This window comes from Salvelinus alpinus, chromosome 18 (genome assembly GCF_045679555.1).
Source record: "Salvelinus alpinus chromosome 18, SLU_Salpinus.1, whole genome shotgun sequence".
In the NCBI taxonomy this organism is placed as follows: Eukaryota; Metazoa; Chordata; class Actinopteri; order Salmoniformes; family Salmonidae; genus Salvelinus; species Salvelinus alpinus.
Window position 1 is genome coordinate 37,058,181 of NC_092103.1, and position 21,906 is coordinate 37,080,086.

The 21,906-nt window shown below is 42.9% G+C and overlaps 1 protein-coding gene across 9 annotated transcripts in view; it reads right to left on the minus strand.

The window, feature by feature from the left end:
* The window catches only part of sh3glb2b (SH3-domain GRB2-like endophilin B2b), a 46,224-nt gene that overhangs the window by 1,670 nt on the left and 22,648 nt on the right, over positions 1-21,906 (minus strand). For 3 of the 9 annotated variants that reach the window (XM_071351188.1, XM_071351184.1, XM_071351182.1), the window contains 5 exons: positions 21,610-21,633; positions 15,599-15,688; positions 14,646-14,746; positions 14,513-14,527; positions 8,862-9,117 (listed from right to left, as the gene is read on the minus strand). In XM_071351188.1, coding sequence (XP_071207289.1) covers positions 8,862-9,117; positions 14,513-14,527; positions 14,646-14,746; positions 15,599-15,688; positions 21,610-21,633 — 486 coding nt within the window. The remainder of the gene's footprint in view (positions 1-8,861; positions 9,118-14,512; positions 14,528-14,645; positions 14,747-15,598; positions 15,689-21,609; positions 21,634-21,906) is intronic. The other 6 variants (XM_071351189.1, XM_071351186.1, XM_071351185.1 and 3 more) reach the window with 3 other exon arrangements.

Sequence of the window (21,906 nt, forward strand, 5' to 3'; positions counted from 1 at the left end):
TCACATCAGAGGGGTAATACTACAAAGTAGGATCAAGTAGTTAGCCAGCTAACTTGCCTAAATATTCTGAAATTACTTTATTACTTAGAAAGATAAGCTTGAAAATGGCATGGTCTAATTGTCTCACGAACCAAAAACACAAGTTTAGACCTTTATTTAAAAAATATATTTTTACCCCTTTTTTCTCCCCAATTTCATGGTATCCAATTGGTAGTAGTTACAGTCTTGTTACAGTCTTGTCTCATCGCTGCAACTCCCGTATGGACTCGGGAGAGGCGAAGGTCGAGAGCCATGCGTCCTCCGAAACACAACCCAACCTAGCCGCACTGCTTCTTGACACAATGCACATCCAACCCAGAAGCCAGCCGCACCAATGTGTCGGAGGAAACACCGTACACCTGGCGACCTGGTCAGCCTGCACTGCGCCCGGCCCGCCACAGGAGGTGCGCAATGAGACAAGGATATCCCTGCCGGCCAAACCCTCCCTAACCCGGACAGCGCTGGGCCAAGGGCCAATTGTGCGCCGCCTCATGGGCCTCCCGGTCACAGCCGGCTGCGACAGAGCCTGGGCTCAAACACAGAATCTCTGGTGGCACAGCTAGCACTGCGATGCAGTGCCTTAGACCACTGCGCCACCCGGGAGGCTCAGTTTAGACTTCTTATGGAGTAAGAAAATCAACAGTTATCGAAATCCGCTAGCTAACTCAGTGAACCTGCTTTGTAGTATAACCCTCAGGCCTGGGCAAGGCCTCATGTGCACACACAACAAATCACTCACCAACACACAACTCCTTAGATATCATATGCTACAGAGATCGACAGGGCTGTAACGAGTTCAGGGTTTCATATGTTCTTATAGAATTTAAATCACATTCGTTTTCTGAAACAATTCAATTTCCATTAAAAGGGCAATCAGCAGTTCGAACAATAACAAAGTGAACACCCCACCACTGATTTGGTAAACAGCTGAGGGATGGGGCTGGAGAAATGTAACCACTCCAAAACTCATGGACAGAGCTATAGATACAAGGACAGACCATCCATGATATAACAGTTATAGTTTTAACAAGGATTTAAGGCTATAGTGTTTCTTTACAAAATAGTAAAACAAGCCTATATTTTTGATTCTGATGGGGTAGGCTCATGAGGCATCGATAAGTGATATTCTTCAAGAATCAATGGGTATACAGTACCAGTCAAAAGTTTGGACACGCTCATTTCAGGGTTTTTCTTAATTTGTACTATTTTCTACATTGTAGAATAATAGTGAATAGATCAAAACTATGAAATAACACATATGGAATCATGTAGTAACTAAAAAAAAACTTTAATAAATCAAAATATATTTTATATTTGAGATTCTTCAAAGTAGCCACCCTTTGCCTTGATGACAGCTTTGCCCTCTTGGCATTGTGTTTGTTTACAGTGAGCTTCAACAGTGAGCTACAACTAGTGGCAATATTTCTACACACCCCACTTTGCCATACCCTAGGGTTTAGCTGAACCGACGCCAGTGTAACAACAGGCTGAGTGCACTGAACGATACAGATGCACTGTAACCATGTGCCAATGTACAGTTGAAGTCGGAAGTTTACATACACTTAGGTTGGAGTCATTAAAACTCGTTTTTCAACCACTCCACAAATGTCTTGTTAACAAACTATAGTTTTGGCAAGTCGGTTAGGACATCTACTTTGTGCATGACACAAGTAATTTTTCCAACAATTGTTTACAGACAGATTATTTAATTTACAATTCACTGTATCACAATTCCAGTGGGTCAGAAGTTTACATTAAATTGACTGTGCCTTTAAACAGCTTGGAAAATTCCAGAAAATGATGTCATGGCTTTAGAAGCTTCTGATAGGCTAATTGACATAATTTGATTCAATTGGAGGTGTACCTGTGGATTTATTTCAAGGCCTACCTTCAAATTCAGTGCCTCTTTGCTTGACATCATGGGAAAAACTAAAGAAATCAGCCAAGACCTCAGAAAAAAAATTGTAGACTTCCACAAGTCTGGTTCATCCTTGGGAGCAATTTCCAAACGCCTGAAGGTACCACGTTCATCTGTACAAACAATAGTACGCTAGTATAAACACCATGGGACCACGCAGCCGTCATAGCACTCAGGAAGGAGACACATTCGGTCTCCTAGAGATGAGCGTACTTTGGTGCGAAAAGTGCAAATCAATCCCAGAACAACAGCAAAGGACCATGTGAAGATGCTGCAGGAAACAGGTACAAAAGTATCTATATCCACAATAAAACGAGTTCTATATCAACATAACCTGAAAGGCCGCTCAGCAAGGAAGAAGCCACTGCTCCAAAACCGCCATAAAAAAGCCAGACTACGGTTTGCAACTGCACATGGGGACAAAGATCGTACTTTTTGGAGAAATGTCCTCTGGTCTGATGAAACAAAAATAGAACTGTTTGGACATAATGACCACCGCTATGTTTGGAGGAAAAAGGGGAAGCTTGCAAGCCGAAGAACACCATCGCAACTGTGAAGCACAGGGATGGCAGCATCATGTTGTGGGGGTGCTTTGCTGCAGGAGGGACAGGTGAACTTCACAAAATAGATGGCATCATGAGGTAGGAAAATGATGTGGATATATTGAAGCAACATCTCAAGACATCCGTCAGGAAGTTAAAGCTTGGTCGCAAATGGTTCTTCCAAATGGACAATGACCCTTAGCATACTTCCAAAGTTGTGGCAAAATGGCTTAAGGACAACAAAGTCAAGGTATTGGACTGGCCCTGACCTCAATCCCAAAGAAAATGTGTGGGCAGAACTGAAAAAGCATGTGTGAGCAAGTAGGCCTACAAACCTGACTCAGTTACACCAGCTCTGTCTGGAGGAATGGGCCAAAATTCACCCAACTTATTGTGGGAAGCTTGTGGAAGGCTACCCAAAACATTTGACCCAAGTTAAACAATTTAAAGGCAATGCTACCAAATACTAATTGAGTGTATGTAAATTTCTGACCCACTGGGAATGTGATGAAAGAAATAGAAGCTGAAATAAATCACTCTGCTATAATTCTGACATTTCACATTCTTAAAATAAAGTGGTGATCCTAACTGACCTAAGACAGGGAATTTTTACTAGGATTAAATGTAAGGAATTGTAAAAAATTGAGTTTAAATGTATTTGGCTAAGGTGTATACAAACATCCAACTTCAACTGTATCATCTGAGCGGTACTAGTGCTCTCAAATCAAACCTCCATGAGCATTCCACAGGTCATGTTTATAAGTGAGTGTATTTTTTTTCATCAAGATTAGGAAAAGTTTAATGACACACCTGAGAGATTCTCAAGGCACACCGGTTGAAAACCACTGCACTGCAGAGAGTAAGGCTGTCACAGACCCCTCAAAAATCTGGGTCGACCAAGAGTCATCTGTTCGATCGGTCGACATTTTTAAACGTGCATTTTTCCATCTATAAACACATCCTATGTGTTTTAATCAAATCAACTATATGCACTGAGCTTGTCTGATGCTTTAAGCGCACCATTTGAAAAAATAATTAACACACAAATGACTAGAGGGAATCCAACCACAATTGACTTGCTGCGCTGTGTTAAAAACAAATGACAGCGAGTGACTGTGTATCTAGCACCTGTTGTCTCTCTCTCCTCCCTGCTGCAGAGTATGTGAGTGGAGTTCAGCTGTCGGAAGTCCCGCTCATCGCTCACTGCACTGTCAGTCACCACTCGTATCACTTGCCTTCTGCTAGTCCAAATGTCAGTGGACACAACGAAACCCCCACCTAGTTGCAATATGTCTCTCAGCTTGGCCTCCATTTCTTGCAGGGCATAGGGCATGGGGGTGTCTATAGTATGTCTACATACTATAGCAAGGTGGTGTGTAGTCTGGTTGAGCTGCACTTGCAAAGTACCGCTTCCCTTCCCATTCTCCCTTAGTTAGGGGCTCAAAGTCCAAGTAAACCATTTTAAAGAAAGCCTCATCCAATTGACTTGTTCTCTCCCGCAACAGTGCTGGGGCTTTGTGTGCAGAAAAGTAATCTTGGAATCTTCTGCAAAGTTCTTTGCTGCTGCTTCTCCTTCTCTATAAATACAAATTAAAGCTTTATTACCTCATCTTAAATTAGCGCCAAAATAAAAGTCTAGACAAGTCATGGATATAGGCCTAACCAGACATGTAGCCTACATTTAATATAGGCCTAAATCAGCATGATAATACATTTAAATTAATTGTCATATGAGCTCCATAAAACATTAATTATGATGGCCATTTCAATTATTCTAATAATAGGATGACATACATTTTTTAAATATTAGGTAGGCCTAAAGAACATCTAAAAGAGATCTAATTTAAAGGTTATAAATACTTTGCTACAATGATACTTAGCTAGCTACCCACCTTGTTCCTTTCTGTTAGCATATGCACCTAGTACACCATCATGCTTTCGGGATGTGTCTTTTCAGATTCCACAATGATTCCACACCGCACTCCCTCTCTTGCCCTTGGTTCTCCTCATCTTTGTAAGTTACCTTGATTTTGCACCCGTGTGTTTTATCAGTTTCTTTATGAAAATATTTAGCGAAACTCCATGACAAATCAAAACAAATTTTATTTGTGACATGCACCGAATACAACAAGTGTAGACTTTACCGTGAAATGCTTACTTACAAGCCCTTAACCAACAGCGCAGTTCAAGAAGAAAATATTTACCAAGTAGGCTAAAATAAAAAGTAATAATAAAAGTAACATAATAAGAATAAGAATAACTAGGCTATATACAGGGTGCACAGGTACAGAGTCAGTGTGCGGGAACAAGGGGCTAGAGCAGCACAGAAGTAGACTAGAAATGCATGCTGGGCCAGTCATGCCCTGAGCTTGTGAAGTCAGCACTACTGGAGCGATATTGAAGCGGGTGAGAAGGCCGATGCTCCAGCCTTTGGGAAAATCGATCCATGCTTCAGCCAAATTGGGCACACTCCACTCCTCGCTCCACTCCGCTCACATACCACCGCAGAACATCAACAGAGAGCTAGGAGAAGCGTTGAAAGAGCTGGATCACAACAATATTCAAAATGCATTACTGAAGGAAGGAATGAAATGTTCATTCAACCCTCCCTCTGGAGCCCATCATGGGGGAGTATGGGAGAGGTTGATCCGACTGGTGAAAAATATCCTCTAGTCCTTAAAAAGCAAGTACTGGATGATGAGGCTTTGCAGACAACCTTGTGTGAAGTTGAGGCGATCATGAACGACAGACCAATCACAACTGTAACAAATGACCCTAATGATCTAGAACCCCTGACTCCGAACCATCTGCATCATCTGAATGCAAAAGCCAGTCCAGTCCTACCTCTTCTGGAAGAGATGGATAAGGGAGTATCTTCCACTTATGCAGGAGCGGAACAAGTGGAACAAAACTAAGAGAAACGTGTTCTCATTGTGGATGACATAGTCCCAAGGAACTCTTGGCTGATTGGGTGTGTGGTGGAAGTTTTGCCAGGGGCCAAAGGTCTTGTCCAGAGCGTCATGGTTAAGACCAAGACCAACATCTTACAGAGACCTATCAATAAACTCTGTCTGCTCCTGGAGGCAGCTGAGTGAAACACACACACAGAGCTCCATCTTTGAATCACATGCACCTCTGATTGTCAGATGTCGTACTCTAACATTTTGAGACGTCAAACTCTTGACATTGACACAACACTTGAACACTTCAAATCTGGGACTGAGATCACTTGTCCTATTTGGGACATTGTATATTTGTTTAAAGCTATGCACCGTAATACTGCTCTGGTATAGTATGTCTTGTGTATTGGCTCTATTTTTGAATATTAAGTCATTGTTATGCATTCACTGCAGTTAACAATTAGGGGCTGGTATGTTAGAACCGATTTAGACATTTGTATAAAAGACAACATACAGAGCTCCATGTATGTGTGTGTAAATATATGAAATATGAATGTATGTGATGAAATACTGGATGAGGATCAGCCAGACTCAGCTAGCAAGGTGAGGTTGCTGAAGACAGTTTACTGTCAAAAGTCATACCCCATGGCAAGACTGAGCACAGCAACAAGACACAAGGTCGTTATACTGCATCAGCAAGTTCTCTCCCAGGCAGAAATTTCAAGGCAGACAGGGATTTCCTGATGTGCTCTCCAAGCTCTTTTGAAGAATCACAAAGAAACAGGCAACGTTGAGGACCGTAGACGCAGTGGTTGGCCAAGGAAACTTACTGCAGCAGATGAAAGACACATCATGCTTACTTGCCTTTACAATCGGAAGATGTCCAGCAGTGCCATCAGCTCACAATTGGCAGAAAACAGTGGGACCCTGGTATATCCATCTACTGTCCGGAGAAGTCTGGTCAGAAGTGGCCTTCATGGAAGACTTGCGGCCAAAAAAACATACCGCCGACATGTAAACAAGGCCAAGCGACTCAACTATGCACGAAAACACAGGAACTGGGGTGCAGAAAAATGGAAGCAGGTGCTCTGGACTGATGAATCAAAATTGAATTATTTGGCTGTAGCAGAAGGCAGTTTGTTCGCCTACGGGCTGGAGAGCGGTACACGAATGAGTGTCTGCAGGCAACAGTGAATGGTGGAGGTTCCTTGCAAGTTTGGGGCTGCATTTCTGCAAATGGAGTTGGGGATTTAGTCAGAATTAATGGTCTCCTCAATGCTGAGAAGTACAGGCAGATACTTATTCATCATGCAATACCATCAGGGAGGCATCTGAGTGGCCTCAAATTTATTCTGCAGCATGACAACGACCCAAACATACAGCGAAAGTCATTAAGAACTCACTTTGCATTTAGTTATTTTTTTAAAAAATATTATCAATTAACATGTCTATTTTTGAACGCATTCTTACTTTTCAGCATTTTTTCACACCTGCCTAAAACTTTTGCACAGTACTGTATATGAATGATTTATAAAGCCAGGCACATTTAACAGTTAAGCTATTGATTATAGACCTAATTAAAATGGGAGTTTCCTCTCTCCTCACCTTTCTTAGACAATAAAGGGCAGTTTTCTCATCTCCTCATTCTGCTGCTGCCTCCACTGCATTGTTCTTAACACCAATATGCTGGTTAACTTTACTATTATGCACAAAGCAACGTAGTCTAGGAAAAGGTGCCAATTCAACAGCGCACTGATGTGTTTCAGATCCGCGGACAGCAACCACTATCCAACACGCGAGAAAGCACATTTGTTATAAAATAAAATCATTTTTATTAGTGTTGCACAATTGTTCTTATGTAATAAACTCAGCAAAAAAAGAAACTTTCCTTTTTCAGGACCCTGTCTAATTTGTAAATATCCAAATAACTTCACAGATCTTCATTGTAAAGGGTTCAATGAACCATAAACAATTAATAAACATGCAACTGTGAAACGGTCGTAGAGACACTAACAGCTTACAGACGGTAGGCAATTAAGGTCACAGTTGTGAAAACTTAGGACACTAAAGAGGCCTTTCTAATGACTCTGAAAAACACCAAAAGAAAGATGCCCAGGGTCCCTGCTCATCTGCGTGAACGTGCCTTAGGCATGCTGCAAGGAGACATGAGGACTGCAGATGTGGCCAGGGCAATAAACTGCAACTGTGAGACGCCTAAGACAGCGCTACAGGGAGGACAGCTGATCGTCCTCGCAGTGGCAGACCACGTGTAACAAGACCTGCACAGGATCGGTATAGCCGAACATCACACCTGCGGGACAGGTACAGGATGGCAACAACAACTGCCCGAGTTACACCAGGAACGCACAATCCCTCCATCAGTACTCACACTGTCCGCAACAGGCTGAGAGAGGCTGGACTGAGGGCTTGTAGGTCTGTTTTAAGTCAGGTCCTCACCAGACATCACCGGCAACAACGTTGCCTATGGGCACAAACCCACCATTGCTGGACCAGACAGGACTGGCAAAAAGTGCTCTTCACTGACGAGTTGCGGCTTTGTCTCACCAGGGGTGATGGTCGGATTCGCATTTATCGTCGAAGGTATGAGCATTACACCGAGGCCTGTACTCTGGAGCGGGATCGATTTGGAGGTGGAGGGTCCGTCATGGTCTGGGGCGGTGTGTCACAGCAACATCGGACTGAACTTGTCATTGCAGGCAATCTCAACGCTGTACGTTACAGGGAAGACATCCTCCTCATGTGGTACCCTTCCTGCAGGCTCATCCTGACATGACCCTCCAACATGACAAAGCCACCAGCCATACTGCTCGTTCTGTGCGTGATTTCCTGCAAGACAGGAATGTCAGTGTTCTGCCATGGCCAGCGAAGAGCCCGGATCTCAATCCCATTGAGCACGTCTGGGACCTGTTGGACCGGAGGGTGAGGGCTAGGGCCATTCCCCCCAGAAATGTCCGGGAACTTGCAGGTGCCTTGGTGGAAGAGTGGGATAACATCTCACAGCAAGAACTGGCAAATCTGGTGCAGTCCATGAGGAGTTTATAACCATATAGAATTTCAGTTGCACATTTTAGAGTGATGGACTGTGCCATCCCCACGACCTCCACAATGGATTAGTCCACTCAGACAGGCGTGAATCAGAAACGTTCGTTTTTTTCCTACTGCTCGACTAAAGAAATGTCGTTCGACCAACAGCCTATTGAACAAACAATCGCCCAGCCTACTAAATGGGTCAGCCCTAAAAGAGAGACAGAGTCTAACTGTTTAAATGTCCCAGATTATGGGATGCAGTTTGTAACATGCCATTACCAATTGCCATTTTGTAGACAAAAGATTGCAATGTTTGTATTTTGTGGCACGGAATTATTATAATATTTTTTACATAATACAGCATGTTCCAAATGGTTCCCCATAGCAGATGTGGTGAACCGTGACTGCTCCTACCTCGTCGGCCAGTAGGGAGAGCTCACTAGTGTCGTGGGCGTCGTAGTCATACAGGACCTTGGCCTTGCGGTGGCCTGTGGAAGGCTGCTGCACATCCTGGATTTTCAGCGGGCCAGAAGGCTCCCGAGCGATGCCAGGGGTGGAGGTGGAGGCCAGGCATGGGGGTGAGACCCCTGGCAGGGTGGCAGAGGAGACGGGGGAGGGGGATGTGGCGGAGGTGGACGGGTTGGCGTTCGAGGCAAAAGAGTTTGGGTACCTGGGGTCGGGTTACGGGAGAGGGGAAGAAGAGGGGGTCATAAGTGATCAATTAGGGTGCTAAGGTGATAAAGGAATATTATTTCCCAAGCAAGTACATATTTAGAATGTACAATACCTCCAGAAAGTATTCATACCCCTTCACTTATTCCACAATTTGTTGTCTTACAGCCTGAATTCAAATTGGATTAAGGATTTTTTGTTTTACCCATCTATACACAATACCCCATAATTGCAAAGTACAATTTTTTGTTGTTGAATCTTTGAAAATGTTTTGAAAATGAAATTCAGAAATATCTCATTTACGTAAGTAAATGAGATATTTGTAAATATTTGTAAATACTTTGTAGAAGCACCTTTGGCAGCGATTACAGCTGTGAGTCTTTCTGGGTAAGTCTAAGAGCTTTCCAAACCTGGATTGTGCAACATTTGCCATTATTCTTAAACAAATCATTCAAGCTTTGTCAAATTGGTTGTTGATTGTTGCTAGACAACCATTTTCAGGTATTGCTATAGATTTTCAAGTAGATTTAAGTCAAAATTGTAACTCAGCTACTCAGGAACATTCACTATCTTCTTAGTAAGAAACTCCAGTGTAGATTTGTCCTTGTGTTTTAGATTATTGTCCTACTGAAAGGTCAATTCATCTCCCAGTGTCTGGTGGAAAGCAGACTGATCCAGGTTTTCCTGTAGGATTTTGCCTGTGCTTAGCGCCATTCAATTTCTTTATCCTGAAAAACTCCCCGGTCCTTAACGATTACAATCATACCCATTACATGATGCAGCCACCATTATGCTTAAAAATAAGGAGAGTGGTACACAGGAGTGGAGGCCCCTCAGTGAATTTCAGAAAATTTTAAATAGTGAAATATAAAAAAAAAAAAATATGCATTTTAGATAAAACTATGCTAAATATATTCACTTCACCAAATAATTGATTAAAACGCACTGATTTGTAATGAAGGTCATGCTGTGTTACCTAGCTAGCTATGGTTATCCAACACTGGAACTCTTCCAAGTCAAGGTAACCTTTTGGTTTATTTAATTTATTGCCACCGGGGCCTGCCGGTGTAACTGCTAAACTGCTTGCTAACTATACACTGTACTGCATGATTGTAACGGGTTTACTAACACGTTAGTTCTAGTAGCTATGTTGACTTAACCTCAGCTAAAATTGTGACAACGATGTAGGCTGTGTGTAGCAGTTAGCCGTTATGATATGAAAGTTTGGCCACAGACAGCTTATGTGTTGTGCACTGAAGTCCACAAGTCAATGGAAAAGGTAAGAGGAGGAGAGCACGTAGATGCGAGCAGGAATTATCCAATGATCAAAGGGATCATACTGTTTGTATATGGCTGCTATGAAAGTGAACAGTGTTTGCGTGTGATCAGGGTCAGTGATTCATTGCCCCGATTCTGTTGAAAAACCTTTCTAAAATGGAAGCAAACGGAATGAAACGGGGATAAACATAACTGAATGTGTCCAATAGAAACTCTCGTTTGCAACTGTTGAACTAATGATTACACCCTAGATCAGCTAGATGCAGGCAATATTGTGCAAGGCGGTATTGAATGTGTCAATGTCTGTCACCTTGATTACAAAAATGTCTCTCGACCTGTGCATCTACATTGTAAACTTTCATTCATAGGCTAGGTTTCAGCAACCTCATGATGGGTATAGGGAAAAATGTTGTATCATGTAAATCATATCAAAAGTTTATTTTTCACGTGCGCCGAATACGACGTACACCTTAGTGAAATGCTTACTTACAGGCCCTAACCAACAGTTCAATTTTTAAGTTAAAAAAAGGTATTAGGTGAACAATAGATAAGTAAAGAAATAAAAACAATAGCAAAAAGACAGTGAAAAATAACAGTAGCGAGGCTATATACAGTAGCAAGGCTATATACAGGCACCGGTTAGTCGGGCTATTTGAGGTAGTATGTACATGTAAGTATGGTTAAAGTGACTATGCATATATGATAAACAGAGTAGCAATAGCGTAAAAGAGGGGTTGGCGGGTGGCGGGACACAATGCAGATATTCCGGGTAGCCAAAGTGCGGGGGCACCGGTTAGTCAGGCTAATTGAGGTAGTATGTACATGTAGGTATGGTTAAAGTGACTATGCATATATGATAAACAGAGTAGCAGCAGCGTAAAAGAGGGGTTGGGGGGGCAGGACAATGCAAATAGTCCGGGTAAAAGCTGTTGAGAAGCCTTTTGGTCCTAGACTTGGCGCTCCGGTACCGCTTGCTATGCGGTAGTAGAGAGAACAGTCTATGACTGGGATGGCTGGGGTCTTTGACAATTTTTAGGGCCTTCCTCTGACACCGCCTGGTGTAGAGGTCCTGGATGGCAGGCAGCTTAGCCCCAGTGATGTACTGGGCCGTACTCACTACCCTCTGTAGTGCCTTGCAGTCGGAGGCCAAGCAGTTGCCATTCCAAGCGGTGATGCAACCAGTCAGGATGCTCTCGATGTTGCAGCTGTAGAGCCTTTTGAGGATCTGAGGACCCATTTTAGTTTCCTGAGGGGGAATAGGCTTTGTCGTGCACTATTCACAACTGTCTTGGTGTGTTTGGACCATTCTAGTTTGTTGGTGATGTGGACATCAACCTGCTCCACTGCAGCCCCGTCGATGAGAATGGGGGCGTGCTCGGTCCTCCTTTTCCTGTAGTCCACAATCATCTCCTTTGTCTTGATTACATTGAGGGATAGGTTGTTATACTGGCACCACCCAGCCAGGTCTCGGACATCCCTACATGCCGTCTCGTCTGCAAGGGGACTGAGCACACACCCCAGAGGGGCTCCAGTGTTGACGATCTGCGTGGCGGATGTGTTGCTAACTACCCTTACCACCTGGGGGCGGTCTGTAAGGAAGTCCAGGATCCAGTGATCCTTAGTGATGAGCTTTGATGGTACTATGGTGTTGAACGCTGAGCTGTAGTCAATGAATAGCATTCTCACGTAGGTGTTCTTTTTGTCCAGGTGGGAAAGGGCATTAGTCGGTAGTCATTTAGGCAGGTTGCCTTAGTGTTCTTGGGAACAGGGACTATGGTGGTCTGCTTGAAACATGTTGGTATTACAGACTCAATCAGGGACATGTTGAAAATGTCAGTGAAGACACCTGCCAGATGGTCAGCACATGCCTGGAGCACACGTCCTGGTAATCCGTCTGGCCCCGCGGCCTTGTGACTGTTGACCAGTTTAAGCTACGGCTACGGAGAGTGTGATCACACAGTCATCCGGAACAGCTGATGCTCTCATGCATGTTTCAGTGTTACTTGCCTCGAAGCGAGCATAAAAGTGATTTAGCTCCTCTGGTAGGCTCGTGTCACTGGGCAGCTCACGGCTGTGTTTCCCTTTGTAGTCTAATAGTTTGCAAGCCCTGCCACATCCGACGAGCGTTGGAGCTGATGTAGTATGATTCAATCATAGCCCGGTATTGTCGCTTTGCCTGTTTGATGGTTCGTCAGAGGGCATAGCAGGATTTCTTATTAGCTTCCGGGTTAGAGTCCTGCTCCTTGAAAGCGGCAGCTCTACCCTTTAGCTCAGTGCGAATGTTGCCTGTAATCCATGGTTTCTGGTTGGGGTATGTATGTACAGTCACTATGGGGACGACGTCCTCGATGCACTTATTGATTAAGCCAATGACTGATGTGGTGTACTCCTCAATGCCATGGGAAGAATCCCAGAACATGTTCCAGTCTGTGATAGCAAAACAGTCCTGTAGTTTAGCATCTGCTTCATCTGACCACTTTTTTTTTTATAGACCGAGTCACTGGTGGTTGCTGCTTTAATTTTTGCTTGTAAGCAGGAATCAGGAGGATATGATTGTGGTCAGATTTACGAAATGGAGGGCGAGGGAGAGCTTTGTATGCGTCTCTGTGTGTGGATTACTGGTGATCTAGAATGTTTTTCCCTCTGGTTGCGCATTTAACATGTTGATAGAAGGTTAGGTAAAACTGATTTAAGTTTCCCTGCATTAAAGTCCCCGGCCACTAGGAGCACCGCCTCTGGGTAAGTGGTTTCCTGTTTGCATATTTCCTTCAAACAAAAAATCTTTGTCTAATCCGAGGTGAGTGATCGCTGTCCTGATATCCATTAGCTTTTTTTTGCAGTAAGATACGGTGGCAGAAACATTTTGTACAAAATAAGTTACAAATAATGCAAAAAAACACACACATAATAGCACAATTGGTTAGGCGCCCATAAAACTGCTGCCATTTCTTCCCGGCGCCATTTTATACAGGTAGTAGCCTAAACCTATAGATGTTACATTGATCTGGGTGAATGGAATATGAATGACCATGATTTAACATGCTGTAAAAAAATTAAATAAGGCCATGCTCATTAAAATAATTATCGTCCTCCCTCATCTTAAAACGGCACCGATCGCCACTGGTACTTAGTAAAATGTTGTATTAGATTTGCCCGAAACATAACACTTTGTATTCAGGACAAAAAGTTAATTAATTTGCCACATTTTTTGCATTATTACTATAGTGCCTTGTTGCAAACAGGATGCATGTTTTGGAATATTTTTATTCTGAATAGGCTTCCTTCTTTTCCCTCTGTTAATTAGGTAAGTATTGTGGAGTAACTACAATGGTGTTGAGCCATCCTCAGTTTTCTCCTATCACAGCCATTGAACACTAACTGTTTAAAAGGTAAACATTGGCCTCATGGGGAAATTCCTGAGCAGTTTCCTTCCTCTCCGGCAACGGAGATAGGAAAGATGCCTGTATCTTTGTAGTGGGTGTGTTGATACACAGTGGGTGTGTTGATACACCATCCAAAGTGTAATTAATAACTACACCATGCTCAAAGGGATATTCAATGTCTGTTTATTTTTGTATTTTTTCCCCATCTACCAAAAGGTGCCCTTCATTGCGAGGCTTTGGAAAACCTCCCTGATCATAGTGGCTAAATCTGTGTTTGAAATTCACTGCTTGACTTGGGGACCTTACAGACAATTGTATGTGTGGTGTACAGAGATGAGGTAGTCAAAATCATATTAAACACTATTATTGCACACAGAGTGTGTCCATGCAATTTATTATGTGAAATTTTGACTCCTGAACTTATTTACGCTTGCTATAACAAAGGGGTTGAATATTTAGACTAAAGACATTTCAGCTTTTCATTTTTAATTAATTTGTAAAAATATTGAAAAATATAATTCCCCTTTGACATTATGAGGGTATTGTATGTAGGCCAGTGACACATTTGAATCTATTTTAAATTCAAGCTGTAACACAACAAATTTGTATTAAAAAATCAAGGGGTGTGAATACTTTCTGAAGGCACTGTATTCACAAATACGCACAAATCACTCTTAAAACAGAAACTCAACACAACAAACAACACTATCAACAACAACACTAGTTACTTACGTATCGCTGTTAGCACTGCCAGCAGAGAGAAAAAAGGGAAATGTTGAAGAATTTTCCCATGTATGTAAACAAAGCCACTTCAACCCACTCATAAGGGTGATGATTCATCCAACCTCCTTAGTAAAGTGCTCACCTGCTCAGTTCTTTCTGCAGCTCCTGCATGTACTGGTGGCACTGGGCATAGTATGTAGCCTGGGCCTCCACAAACTCATGCAGGCAGCGCAGGTGGTTGACCTACCAGGGAAAGACAAGAAACAAGTTGTACCTCCAAAAGCCTGGTTTCACACATTCAATGGTTTTCACAATGATTGTTACTAAACCGCAACATTATAGTTTATATTTGTTGGAGCAAAATTGTCTGAATACTTCTCCCATCTGTTTAGGCTCTGAAGATCTAATCACTCACCCATCTTAGACACACTGCTGCCTGCGACTGGAACGAATTGCAAAAATCTCTGAAGTTGGAGACTTTTATCTCCCTCAACAACTTTAAAAATCTGCTATCCGAGCAGCTAACCGATCGCTGCAGCTGTACATAGTCCATCTGTAAACTACCCACCCAATTTACCTACCTCACCCCCCATACTGCTTTTATTTATTTACTTTTCTGCTCTTTTGCACACCAGTATCTCTTCTTGCACATGATCATCTGATGATTTATCACTCCAGTGTTAATCTGCTAAATTGTAATTATTCGATTTATTGCCTACCTCATGCCTTTTGCACACATTGTATATAGATTCTCTTTTTTTTCTACCATGTTATTGACTTGTTTATTGTTTACTCCATGTGTAACTCTGTGTTGTCTGTTCACACTGCTATGCTTTATCTTGGCCAGGTCGCAGTTGCAAATGAGAACTTGTTCTCAACTAGCCTACCTGGTTAAATAAAGGTGAAAAAAAAAAAAAAAAAAACATAGGTTGTGAGAACTGGTTAGAACCTGCTTTTTTGTTTGTTTGACTGCTTTACTGGAGTAGAGCTACCCCTGATCTCTACCCCTGATCCAGCATCCTCCCCAGACCTAGTGCTGTTTCCCTAGGTCTGGGCTTTCCGTGACTAGTGTGTGTGTGATGTCTCTGGACTCACGTGTGTACTGCTGATGCCCTCCAGTAGCAGCCGGGTGACCTCGGCCTGTCTGTCAAACTCTGTCTGAGCCACACGCAGCTCCTGCTCCGCCTATAGGAGAAGAGGGGAGAGACCACATGAACACCCACATACACTGAGTGTACAAAACATTAAGTACACATTCCTAATATTGAGTTGCACCCCCCCCCCCCTATCAGAATAAATAGTGTCATTGATGTCAAATTCATTTGAGGTGTTGCACGAAAGTTAGTTGAGTAATCTCTCGTGGACAGATTAAACTGGAAGTTACAACTTTTTACAAGAATTTTACTTCTGGGTAACCAAGATTAGTTGAAGAGACTTGTGTGCACGTCTCAAATCAGATTTGGGACGGTAATGATTTAGGCAAGGTAAACTGGGGTAGGAGGGCTAATTGTGTTTAGTGCCCATCTGTGCAGAGGAGGAGGGACCCAAATGGCACCCTATTTCCTACAAAGTGCACTACTTTTTTACCAGAGTCCTACAGTAGACACAGTGTACAAAACATTAGGAACACCTTCCTAATATTGAGTTGCACCCCCTTTTGACCTCAGAACAGCCTCAATTCGTCAGGGCATGGACTCTACAAGGTGTCGAAAGTTTTCCACAGGGGTGCTGGCTCATGTTAACTTCAATGCTTCCCACAGTTGTGTCAAGTTGGCTGGATTCTTGATACACACAGGAAACTACTGGCACATGTTGACTCCACAAGGATGCTGGCCCATGTTGACTGCAATGCTTGCCACAGTTGTATAAAGTTGGCTTGATGTTCATTGGGTGGTGGACCATTCTTGATACACATGGGAAACTGAGCGTGAAAAGCCCAGCAGCGTTGCAGTTCTTGACACAAACCGGTGCAGCTGGCACCTACTGCACCAGGCAGCAGGCTGTTAGCCATATTAGTGGAGTCTGCCACTAGCACAGTCAGTGTAGTCAGCTCAGCTATCCCCATTGAGACCGTGTCTGTGCCTCGACCTAGGTTGGGCAAAACTAAACATGGCGGTGTTCGCTTTAGCAATCTCACTGGAATAAAGACCTCCTCCATTCCTGCCATTAATGAAAGAGATTGTGATACCTCACATCTCAAAATAGGGCTACTTAATGTTAGATCCCTCACTTCCAAGGCAGTTATAGTCAATGAACTAATCTCTGATCATAATCTTGATGTGATTGGCCTGATTGAAACATGGCTTAAGGCTGATGAATTTACTGTGTTAAATGAGGCCTCACCTCCTGGTTACACTAGTGACGATATCCCCCGCTCATCCCGCAAAGGCGGAGGTGTTGCTAACGTTTATGATAGCAAATTTCAATTTACAAAAAAAAAAAATGACGTTTTCGTCTTTTGAGCTTCTAGTCATGAAATCTATGCAGCCTACACAATCACTTTTTTTATAGCTCCTGTTTACAGGCCTCCTGGGCAATATACAGTGTTCCTCACAGAGTTCCCTGAATTCCTATCGGACCTTGTAGTCATGGCAGACAATATTCAAATTTTTGGTGACTTTAATATACACATGTAAAAGTCCACAGACCCACTCCAAAAGGCTTTCGGAGCCATCATCGACTCAGTGGGTTTTGTCCAACTAGTCTCCGGACCTACTCACTGCCACAGTCATACTCTGAACCTAGTTTTGGCCCGTGGAATAAATGTGGATCTTAATGTTTTTCCTCATAATCCTGGACTATCGGACCACCATTTTATTACGTTTGCAATCACAACAAATTATCTGCTCAGACCCCAACCAAGGATCATCAAAAGTCATGCTATAAATTCTCGGACAACCCAAATATTCCTAGATGCCCTTCCAGACACCCTCCACCTACCCAAGGACGTCAGAGGACAAAAATCAGTTAACCACCTAACTAAGGAACTCAATTTAACCTTGCACAATACCCTAGATGTAGTCGCACCCCTAAAAACAAAAAACATTTGTCATAAGAAACTAGCTCCCTGGTATACAGAAAATACCCGAGCTCTGAAGCAAGCTTCCAGAAAATTGGAACGGCAATGGTGCCACACCAAACTGGAAGTCTTCCGACTAGCTTGGAAAGACAATACCGTGCAGTATCGAAGAGCCCTCACTGCTGCTCGATCATCCTATTTTTCCAACTTAATTGAGGAAAATAAGAACAATCCAAAATTTATTTTTGATACTGTCGTAAAGCTAACTAAAAAGCAGCATTCCTCAAGAGAGGATGGCTTTCACTTCAGCAGTGATACATTCATGAACTTCTTTGAGGAAAAGATCATGATCATTAGAAAGCAAATTACAGACTCCTCTTTAAATCTGCGTATTCCTCCAAAGCTCAGTTGTTCTGAGTCTGCACAACTCTGCCAGGACCTAGGATCAAGGGAGACACTAGTACTATTTAGTACTATATCGCTTGACACATTGATGAAAATAGTAATGGCCTCTAAACCTTCAAGCTGCATACTGGATCCTATTCCAACTAAACTACCTTAAGAGCTGCTTCCTGTGCTTGGCCCTCCTATGTTGAACATAATAAACATCTCTCTATCCACCGGATGTGTACCAAACTCACTAAAAGTGGCAGTAATAAAGCCTCTCTTGAAAAAGCCAAACCTTGACCCAGAAAATAGCCTATATCGAATCTCCCATTCTTCTACAAAAAGGTTAGAAAAACTCACTGCCTTCCTGAAGACAAACAATGTATACGAAACGCTTCAGTCTGGTTTTAGACCCCATCATAGCACCGAGACTGCACTTGTGAAGGTGGTAAATTACCTTTTAATGGCATCAGACCGAGGGTCTGCATCTGTCCTCATGCTCCTAGACCTTAGTGCTGCTTTTGATACCATCGATGACCACATTCTTTTGGAGAGATTGGAAACCCAAATTGGTCTACACGGACAAGTTCTGGCCTGGTTTAGATCTTATCACTGGGAAAGATATCAGTTTGTATCTGTGGATGGTTTGTCCTCTGACAAATCAACTGTACATTTCAGTGTTCCTCACGGTTCCGTTTTAGGTTTTACCTCTTGGTGATGTCATTCGGGAACATAATGTTAACTTTCACTGCTATGCGGATGACACACAGCTGTACATTTCGATGAAACATGTTGAAGCCCCAAAATTGCCTTCCCTGTAAGTGTTTCAGACATAAGGAAGTGGATGGCTGCAAATGTTCTACTTTTAAACTTGGACAAAACAGAGATGCTTGTTCTAGGTCCCAAGAAACAAAGAGATCTTCTGTTAAATCTGACAATTAATCTTGATGGTGGTACAGTCGTCTAAAATAAAACTGTGAAGGACCTCGGCGTTACTCTGGACCCTGATCTCTCTTTTGACGAACATATCAAGACTGTTTCAAGGACAGCTTTTTTCCATCTACGTAACAATGCAAAAATCAGAAACTTTGTCCAAAAATGATGCAGAAAAATTAATCCATGCTTTTGTCACTTCTAGGTTAGACTACTGTAATGCTCTACTTTCCGGCTACCCGGATAAAGTACTAAATAAACTTCAGTTAGTGCTAAACACGGCTGCTAGAATCTTGACTAGAACCAAAAAATGTGATCATATTACTCCAGTGCTAGCCTTTCTACACTGGCTTCCTGTTAAGGAAAGGGCTGATTTCAAGTTTTTACTGCTAACCTACAAAGCATTAAATGGGCTTGCTCCTACCCGATCTTTCCAATTTGGTCCTGCTGTACATACTTACATGTACGCTACGGTCACAAGACGCAGGCCTCCTTACTGTCCCTAGAATTTCTAAGCAAACAGCTGGAGGCAGGGCTTTCTCCTATAGAGCTCAATTTTTATGGAATGGTCTGCCTACCCATGTGAGAGATGCAGACTCGGTCTCAACCTTTAAGTCTTTACTGAAGACTTATCTCTTCAGTAGATCCTATGATTGAGTGTAGTCTAGCCCAGGAGTGTGAAGGTGAACGGAAAGGCACTGGAGCAACGAACCGCCCTTGCTGTCTCTGCCTGGCCGGTTCCCCTCTCTCCACTGGGATTCTCTGCCTCTAACACCATTACAGGGGCTGAGTCACTGGCTTACTGGTGCTCTTCCATGCCGTCCCTAGGAGGGGTGCGTCACTTGAGTGGGTTGAGTCATTGACGTGATATTCCTGTCCGGGTTGTGCCATGGCGGAGATCTTTGTGGGCTATACTCGTCCTTATCTCAGGATGGTAAGTTGGTGGTTGAAGTTATCCCTCTAGTGTTGTGGGGGCTGTGCTTTGGCAAAGTGGGTGGGGTTATATCCTGCCTGTTTTCCCCTGTCCGGGGGTATTGTCGGACGGGGCCACAGTGTCTCCCGACCCCTCCTGTCTCAACCTCCAGTATTTATGCTGCAGTAGTTTATGTGTCGGAGGGCTAGGGTCAGTCTGTTATATCTGGAGTATTTCTCCTGTCTTATCCGGTGTCCTGTGTGAATTTAAGTATGCTCTCTCTAATTCTCTCTCTCTCTCTCTCTCGGAGGACCTGAGCCCTAGGACCATGCCTCAGGACTACCTGGCCTGATGACTCCTTGCTGTCCCCAGTCTACCTGGCCGTGCTGCTGCTCCAGTTTCAACTGTTCTGCCTGCGGCTATGGAACCCTGACCTGTTCACCGGATGCGCTACCTGTCCCAGACCTGCTGTTTTCAACTCTCTAGAGACAGCAGGAGCGGTAGAGATACTCCAAATGATCGGCTATGAAAAGCCAACTGACATTTACTCCTGAGGCACTGACCTGTTGAACCCTCGACAACCACTGTGTATTATTATTTGACCCTGCTGGCCATCTATGAATATTTGAACATCTTGGCCATGTTTTGTTATAATCTCCACCTGGCACAGCTAGAAGAGGACTGGCCACCCCTCATAGCCTGGTTCCTCTAGGTTTCTTCCTAGGTTCTGGCCTTTCTAGGGAGTTTTTCCTAGCCACCGTGCTTCTACACCTGCATTGCTTGCTGTTTGGGGTTTGAGGCTGGGTTTCTGTATAGCACTTTGTGACATCAACTGATGTAAGAAGGGCTTCATAAATAAATTTGATTGATTGAAATAAATTTGACCTAATATCATTACCCGTTCAAAGGCACTTACATCTTTTGTCTTGCCCATTCACCCTCTGAATGGCACACATACACAATCCATATATCAATTGTCTCAAGGCTTAAAAATCCTTCTTTAACCTGTCTCCTACCCTTCATCTACTGATTGAAGTGGATTTAACAAGATACTTCAATAAGGGACCATAGCTTTTACCTAGATTCAGTCTGACATGAAAAGAGCAGGTGTTCTTAATGTTTTGTACACTCAGTGTATATGCACACACATGCATGTACAGTGAGCTCCAAAAGTATTGGAACAATTACATTTATTTCGTTTTTGGGTCTGTACTCCAGCTTTAATTTCAGGGTATTTTCCTCCATATCAGGTGAACCATTTAGAAATTATAGCACTTTTTGTACATTGTCTCCCCATTTTAGGGGACCAAAAGCATTGGGACAAATTCACTAATGTGTATTAAAGTAGTAAAAAGTGATGTATTTGGTCCCATATTCATAGCACGCAATGACTACATCAAGCTTGTGACTCTACAAATTTGTTGGATGCATTTGCTGTTTGTTTTGGTTGCGTTTCAGATTTTGTGCCCAATATTAATTAATGGTAGATAATGCATTGGAGTCACTTTTATTGTAAACAAAAATAGAATATGTTTCTAAACACTCTATTCTGATTTACAATAAAAGTGACTCCAAAATGACCCAATAAATGAATGGTAAATAATGTAAACCTATATGGATGATAATACCCTCAAATTTAAGCTGACAGTCTGTACTTTAACCTCATAGTCATTGTATCATTTCAAATACAAAGTGTTTTAGTTGACAGAGCCAAAACAAACCAAAAAATGTTTCACTGTCCAAATACTTTGAGGTCACTGGACACACACACACACACACACACACACACCTAAAGATGCCTATGACCTTTTTAGGCTGTGTTGTTGAACACCAATCTTACTAAGTGATACTTACTTTGTCCACTTCCTCACTCCACAGCTAGAATAAGCAGCATGACAACAAGGGAGATAAGAGCAATTCTCAGACCAACAATGACAGCAGACAACAGACATTTCTCCCCAGAGCAGTCTCATGAGTCTGTTTCAAGGGCAATGGCCCCACTCCCTTTCTGACTCATTAATATGATGAAAGACTAGTAGCCACGTAGTAAGATGGCAGGAATCCCCCATAACAATAAAAGTCTAGTCATGTCTGGAAGAGGCCAATGATTTGAAAACATGAGTAAGTAATCAGATGATTTTGTTGAAACCA